Source organism: Sturnus vulgaris, chromosome Z (assembly GCF_052056855.1).
Source record: "Sturnus vulgaris isolate bStuVul1 chromosome Z, bStuVul1.hap1, whole genome shotgun sequence".
NCBI classification, from domain to species: Eukaryota; Metazoa; Chordata; class Aves; order Passeriformes; family Sturnidae; genus Sturnus; species Sturnus vulgaris.
This window is the reverse complement of record NC_142283.1, coordinates 70,568,707-70,576,492: the sequence shown is the minus strand read 5'-3', so window position 1 is coordinate 70,576,492 and position 7,786 is coordinate 70,568,707. Positions and strand designations below refer to the sequence as shown.

General features: G+C 36.3%; 1 protein-coding gene across 3 annotated transcripts in view; it reads right to left on the bottom strand.

Moving 5' to 3' along the window:
• Positions 1–880: 880 nt before the first annotated feature.
• The window catches only part of RANBP3L (RAN binding protein 3 like), a 31,400-nt gene continuing 24,494 nt past the window's right edge, over positions 881–7,786 (bottom strand). For 2 of the 3 annotated variants that reach the window (XM_014875452.2, XM_088156931.1), the window contains exons 14-15: positions 7,556–7,745; positions 881–3,358 (exon numbers count right to left, since the gene is read on the bottom strand). In XM_014875452.2, coding sequence (XP_014730938.2) covers positions 3,315–3,358; positions 7,556–7,745 — 234 coding nt within the window. In that variant the 3' untranslated portion in view covers positions 881–3,314. Of the gene's footprint in view, positions 3,359–4,425; positions 4,494–7,555; positions 7,746–7,786 lie in introns of all 3 variants that reach the window. The other variant, XM_088156930.1, reaches the window with a different exon arrangement.

Here is a 7,786-nt window from a genome sequence, read left to right as displayed (position 1 = left end):
AAAGCAAATGTGCTAGATTTTTCTGAATTCATTCAATAGAGACATTACCTAACTCTTAACTTCATACAGTCTGCCAAAACTATTTCAGAGGTCACTAAAGAGCATGACATAAAAAATCTGAGGGACAAGATTTATGAAGAGATACAAATGCCTCCAGAATGTAAAGTAGGACATTCAGTCTATCCCCTACAAGTAGATTTTTGCTAGAAGTTCATAATCTTAGTAGAATATATCATTATTAGAAATTGTTAGTTTTCCCTCATTGGAAAAATTACTACTGCATGAATACATTAAGATCTTGCAGCTCTACATTATAATGTATAGAAATGTATAATGTAAATATATATAAATTATATACATTATAATGTATATAAATGTCACTGGAGTTAGTCATACATAAATAAAAATTCATCTGAAAAAAAAATTAATGCTGTCCAGTTTCATATTTGGGTTTGGGTCATGTCTTTACACCTCTTTTGAGGCTACAGGGACCCATCCTTCCATTGGCTGTTTCGCCTCCCTCCCAAAAAGTGCTGCAGCTTGTACAGAGGCAGAAATAACACCACTCAGCCGTACTAGCATCACAGAAAATACCAAGCTTACCCTGAAACTTCTTCCTCAAAGGGCGCCTTTCTCTTGATTTCTGTCACTCAGCAACTGCCAATTTTCATGAAGAAATTAAATTGCCTTGGAGCATTCTAGTTCCTGTCCAGATTTTGAAAACTGAACAGTGGATTCAGTGTGGGTGTGACAGATAGGTGGATGGAGTTCACAACCACTTATACATGATTTCCTTAAGAAAGGAGGCTTGAGATTCTGCAGCATGGAACTGTAGAAGCTCTAACTGGGACACAAAATAAGACTACTCGTTACACAGAAATTTAAGTGGTAAGAAAATTGTTTATTGTTGAGGCATGGAAATTGCTCTCCAGGTGTCATAGAATGACAAATTACATTTTTAAAACCAAGGTAATACATTACATAATGGTTTACCTTCAGGCTTGAGGAAAAGTGAATTTTAGTGCAATCAGAATAAAGAGAACACATAATTAGGTTCTTAAGAGCAAAAACTTTTCCTCTATTACCAGACTATTGAATGTCTTTAAAATAAACATGTCTTTTCCTCCTCAACTTTTAGGAGATGAAGCTTTGTGAGAGTGTGTGCACATGACTGTGTGTTTATACATATACTCGTGTATATGTAAGGATCTTGGGAAGAGACAGATCAAAAGAGCGTTTATTTATAAACTTTGCTCTGTACACTGTGGGAACAAATTACAGAGTGTAAGTCCTGTGTCTGAAAAAGTTCTGTTGTCCCTGCCCTAGAAACCTCTCTCATTTGCCAAGGATTTTACAGCTGTAGTAGAATTTAGAGGGGTATCGTAACACTCAGGTGCTTAAATCCTGTTTCACAGGAAAGCTTTGATTATCAGGACAGACTTTGAAATCAAACTCTGCATTCAGTGAGTGCCCAGCCAGCTGAACTCCAGGGCAAACTTATCACCATGACCTGTTGCTAAATACATAGGGCTGCTGTGTTTTACAACTGCCTGAGTTTTTATAGCATGGAGCTTTGTCCCTGAGGATGAGTTGCAGCAATGAAATATGAAGGTCAGTGATGTAAATATTGTTGTGGTCAGGAGTGAGGCTGATAACAAAGGACACAATGTACAGCTTGTTATGGAAAGAATATCTTTGTTATTGGCAGACTGGAGTCAAAGAGAATCCCCATGCTTCACTGTTTGACACTGGTGCTCTTTTGGGAAGCACTCCCTTTTTCCTGAAGGCAAAAATCAAGTTCCACTTAAATTTACTGTCATCCACATGTTAAATCAATGTCAGACAAGTGCTTATTTTGGTGGGCCATTTAGGATTCAGTGTAATTCAGGCAACTATTTGAGCTTAATCTGGATGCTAATCTTGGCAGTGCAGTGAGAATTCAGGAATAAACTAGTATAGTTCCAACTTCGTACCCATGTTCAAATGGGAAAACTAAATTGTAACCTGACTGTTCAGGTGTACTGCAGCTTTTTTAATTGAGAAATCATTACAATTATCTTAATTGTAAAGGACTTGAGATATTTCAGAACATTGTTTCAGCTCTGAAAATGACAATATGCAAGACATCAGGGAAGTGACAGTGAAGAGATTGCAGACGAATTCTATCTTTGGCAGAATGAAAACATGGAACATAAGTGGTTTGTCTTAATATACATGGGCTTATGAATGACCCTGCAAGTCTTGATTTACAAGTTTTTTTTTTCTCACAAAAATGTTTAGGTAGAAGGCAGTAGTTTGTGCAATGACTTTTACAGAGCAACTTATCTTGGCCACTATTGGGATTATTGTGCACATGTGAGTGTGTAACATACTCATATGAATGATGCTGTTAGGAATAGCTACAGCTAGGGCAGAAGTAATCTCAGATAATCTCACACATTTAAGGGATTTTTTTTTAAATGTAGATATCCTGTTGTACTGTGCATGCATTTATTTGTGTATATCGAATAGACAATTAATAAACAGAAGTGCAAGTGCTTGTTTTGTTCAGCTAAAAAGGTGTTCATGAGCAAGCAGATACACCTAAAATTTTAAAGTTCATATGGCCCTTAGAATTTCTTCATGGTGGATTTTTTTGATGCATACAGCTAAAAGATGCAGATCATGATTCTTTTCCCTTAAACAAAATTCTGCAGCCAGGATATCACTCCAGATATTTTCAAAAGAAACATTAAATAAAATCCCTTGTATTAAGGTTTGTTTCTATAGGCCTTGGTCATGCTAAACTGCCACCCCAGGTTTTGCTTGTATGTGCTTAAAAATATGATGCTGAATGTTACCACACAATTTTAAATAAATGTTTTCAGTGAAGCCTAGTTTAAAGCTTTCCAAATGTACCTTTTAAATAACAGATTAAAAGTAACAAATATCTGTTCACATATATTAGTTCATGCTTATGTGGCATTATCCATCAATATGATGAACAAGTACATATTCCCTATAAAATTCCTTACTCTAATAATGTATCTAAATATATTTAATTCTAAAATTGAAAGTCTTTGTAACAGTTCTTGACTATTGGAAGCCATGGTGTTACTCACAGCTCAGTGCAAAGCAGGCTGCGTGGAATCCTCAATAGTGCATCTGAAGTTCTTTCTCAACAAATTAAACTTAAGCTGTCTCTAAAATTAATCTCTACTTAAAAGTCATAAAGCAATATGCATCTGATTTCCTCCCTCCAGGGGCTGATGAGTCAGCTTAGACATTTTGGGAAGATGAGTTCCCAACTGAGCTGTTGTAATCTCTGGCAGATATCATGAGCAGACAACAGATCGCCTGCGGTTCCATCTAGAATGATCTGAAAAAGAATTTATTGAAAAAAATCTTGCTTATTAGAGCATATTCATGTTTTGAAACAATCCAGCATTTCATAATACCAAAGCAGTAGGTTAAAGTTTGGATATGATCAGTTCCTGGTTTAGGTAAATAGGTAACTAGATAACACAGGATTATTCACAAATATTTGAGCATGTGAATCATGAATGAAGCCTATGACCCTCCACGTCAATAAAGACAAGCACAAAAGCCACTAAGGAATCTGATGTCTAGGTAGGACAATGTGCCCGGGATGCAAATTGTCTCACCCTATAGAGGGTACACTGTCTTAAGACTTCATTGCAGATGCTCAAAAAGCTGTGAGTAATCCAACATCCCTTCGAATAGCTCATTGGTTATGAGAAAGTGGTTTTGGTACATAATTCTTTGTGACTTTGACTCATCTGCAGAAAGTAGGTAGAACTGACTAATAATATCAGACACATAATACCACTATCACAGTGAATACAGAAACTCCAACAAAGAAGTTAATTCTTAACTTTTCCTTTTTCTTCAGTTTTAATCACGATCAGGTCTGTGTGTGTTAGCTTATAGTTTGGAATCCCTAACAATTGTTAAGAATTTAAATTAAATTGACAAGAAGTGCCAAAGAAAGATAGCAGTTTTTCAGTAGTTATTGTGGAGTTGCTGAAGAATAGTTCCTTTAAAATCTTTAGAAGTACTTTCCTTCAAAATAGAAAGAAAGTTCTTGTAACATTTTAAATCTTGATAAACTCCAGCATAAGAGAGAGTCCTGTTGTAGCTGAGATGAGGGAAGTACATGTATAGTGGACCAGAAAATGTCCCTAAAATAAATAATTTTTCTTTTCTGCAAATGCATTTGCTTTTGCATTTCTGTGTTACGATACTCTCTGGTTCTCAGACCAGCACACTACTGGTGTTTGGAGACTACTGGCTCTCAATACCAGTAGTCTCCAAAATCCATGTAATTCTTTGTGGATCCATATGGGATACACTCTTATGTGTTTGCACATTATGATTGTTCTCATAGGCCTGTGGCTAGGTTTGAAGACACTTCTTGGGACTTACCTAGTCCTAGATTCCAGAATCTTTGAATTCATTCTAATAGCTTCTGAGATTAATTCCAGAGAGGACACCTCAATCAAAAGAGAGGATCCCTCAATCAGGATGAAGTAAGGAGATTTCAGGTTGGTGAGGTGGAGTATAAGGTGTAATGCATAAAACTTTTCTTTGCCTAGTGACGCTGCTGTACTTGTACCTCCCATGTACTTTACTTGTTTTAATTTGGTCAGCCAAGGAGTTTACTGTTTAGTCTAAATTCACTTCCTCAGCTCTCTTTATAGTCAGAGGGGAAAAGATAAATAACTTTCCAAAGAATTACTGATCCCATCCACTCTTAAAATCTATTTAAAGATTAATTGTTCTTTTTCTCTCCACTCAGATTTACAGCAGAATTTGTTGGTTAAAATATTCAGGCTGTAACTGCTGAAATATGATCTGAAAAAAATATCAGGCACAGCAAATTTGTCTTTATGGATTTTATGAAATTAACATCTCTACTTGAAAGTAAAGCAATTCAACTAGGAATTTTAAAAATATTGGAATGTCTATACTGAACTCATAAAATCATAGAAATATCTCTACTACCTTATACATTGTCCATTATAGCATTAACATACTGTAGATTAAGAATTTGCTGTAAAGAATGCTTACAACAAAGTCTTGCAAATATACAGAACTACTTCAATGTCCATAATTCACTTATTATGTATATCATATTTGTTTTCTTCTTCTGTCTCAAGGACTAAAGACAATTATTATAAGGATACTATAAAGATAACTGTCTAATTTTTCATGTCTTTTACAGTGTCATGAAATAAATAGCATCATCTAGGCAACTGTGTAAGTTCAGTTTAGGAAGGAGGAAATTCCTATATTAAGAAAAGAAAACCTCTTTGGGGAGGGTGAGAAAAAACAAATAGAATGGAATTAAATAAAATGCAAACATAATTTGTAAATTCTTCTATTTCTTGTAAAGAAACAGTCTCTGAGGACTTATGCTTCTTAACATTTATATACTGTTAAGGAGAGGTAGTCTCCAAAACTGAGTTACATCAATAAAAAGATGATTTATTCACATATACCCTTCAATGAAAATGAAAGAATGAAAATTAAGATTAAAACAAGTGCTCTTAAATAACCAAGATCTGTTCTCTTGTATCTAAATGGACATTTCTATGCTGATACTTAAAACTGACCTCTTCCTGTTCAAAACCCTTAAGGCCTATTATTCTTCCATTTTTGTAAAAGGGAGTTCCAGGGACAATGATGAGTGAGATTGAATGTCTGAAGGTGGAGAGTGACTTGGATACCAGTCACTGAAATGGGTGCAAATTAAAACATTGTGGCTTTGAGGAGAGATTAAGATAAGCAGGAAATGCTAGAAGCCATTAAAAAAGCACTTGAAAGTGATTGTTAAAACTGTTGTTACAAACTGGAATAAATGAGGCACAGATGATTAAACTGAAAGGACAAGGAAAAAAACAAAAACACCTCACCCATTTCAGAATCTGTTTGCCTGCTGCCATCTGAATATTTGTATCAGAAGTCATAAATATTTAACTTGTATATCTGTGTATCTGTGTTCCTACACTACTTTTCCCTTTCCCCTGTTTTTTTTTTTTTTCCTCTGAAAGAAGAAGTTCTTATTAGGTATTCTGGGAAGGAATCAAGGTCCATCAAAAATTTCCAAGTTACCAGAAATTCTGTGCAGTTTTGGGTCACCTCAATATAAGAAGGATATAAAGGTATTGGAGTCTATCAGGAGGAGGATAACCAAGATGGTGAAGGGACTTAAGGGGAAGATGTATGAGGAGCAGCTGAGGCTGGCTTGTTGTCCCTGGGGAAGAGGAGACAGGGAGCACCTCATTGGGATCTTCAACTTCCTCGTGAGGGAAAGGGGAGGAGCAGGAACTGATCTCTTCTCTGAGGTGACAGTGACAGGACTCGAGGGAACGGAGTTGTGTCAGGGGAGGTTTAGGCTGGATATCAGGAAAAGGTTCTTCCCCAGAGGGTGGTTGGGTGCTGGAACAGGCTCCCCAGGGCAGTGGTCACAGCCTGACAGAGTTCAAAAAGCATTTGGAAAATGCTCTCAGGCACATGGTGTGAGTCTTTGTGTGTGCTGTGCTGTGCCAGGAGTTGGACTTGATGATCCTTAAGGGTCCCTTCAAATTCAGGATATTCTATGATAAAGGGGAAAAAATTGTTTCCTTAGGGAAACAGTACTTATAGCTGTTACTGTTAATTACTTGATTCTTAATGAATAGTTGTTGAAAGGAATGTTTATAATATAAGGACAGTGTGTTACCTAGCTGAAGAGGGAAAGTAATCCTGTGAGCAACAACTCAGAGTTGCCTGATGTCATCCAACTGTTGAAAAATCACACCTAATTGGCAGCTGCTGTATCCACTCTAGCAGTTTGACACAAGCAGTGAATTTGCTCCTGAAATATAAAATGTCTTTTGCTAAGAAGAGCTTTTAAGTCTAACAGCTCTTTCTGCCATGGTTTCTGCAAATGTGCCCGGAGCCCTGTTGTGAGCTGCATTAGCAGAAGCGTTAAGGCATTGATATCTGGTATCTTTAGTAGCATTTTTCTCTCTGTGGAACCTACATTTTTGTTATGGTGAAGAAATCAGGCAAAACTGGTAAACATTGTCCTGCAATGTTGAGGTAGTTGTTACAGCCAATCAAGAATCATTTTGAATTAAGTTTTGAATTAAGTTAACTGTGACATAATAAATATCTTAGTAAATACATTGTGCTCCAGGCTTTTAGTGACAAGCTAGTCACTGATGTGAACGGACTCATCCTTCAGTATCTCAACATCTCTAGTCATTTCTACTGAAATATACTGAAAAAACATTTAGGTAATGCTTGATAATATAAAATTTCTTAAACCTCAACCTTTTGTCAAGAGTGTTCTATGGCGAGAAGTATGTGTAGATAATTGAGCTGGAAAAACCTTATATTTTAACAGCAGTAAGTCAAAATGCTAAAAGGAATTACCCTATTTCTACCTGAAAAAGGAGTATCAGTATCAGATAAAAGTTATAGTCAGCATAAAAAAAAAAGAAAAAAAAAGAAAAATAAGTCTCATTTTCATTATTTCAAGCAAATTTCCAGCAAAACTTCTGCTTACCAGATCCAGTACTGCTCACTTGAGTTACTTCTTCGTCATCATCATCACTATCACAGTTTAATGGCTGCAAAGCTGTATCTGACTCTGTGTCTGCTTGATGAGCATCTGGCTCTTGCTCAGCAAAGCTCCGCAGGGCTACAAGGCGATGATGTATTGCTGCATACAGGTGTTCAGTGTCTTTTGAGCTTGCCTGCAGAACATAAAATGCAGACAGTTCAAAACAACTGAGAA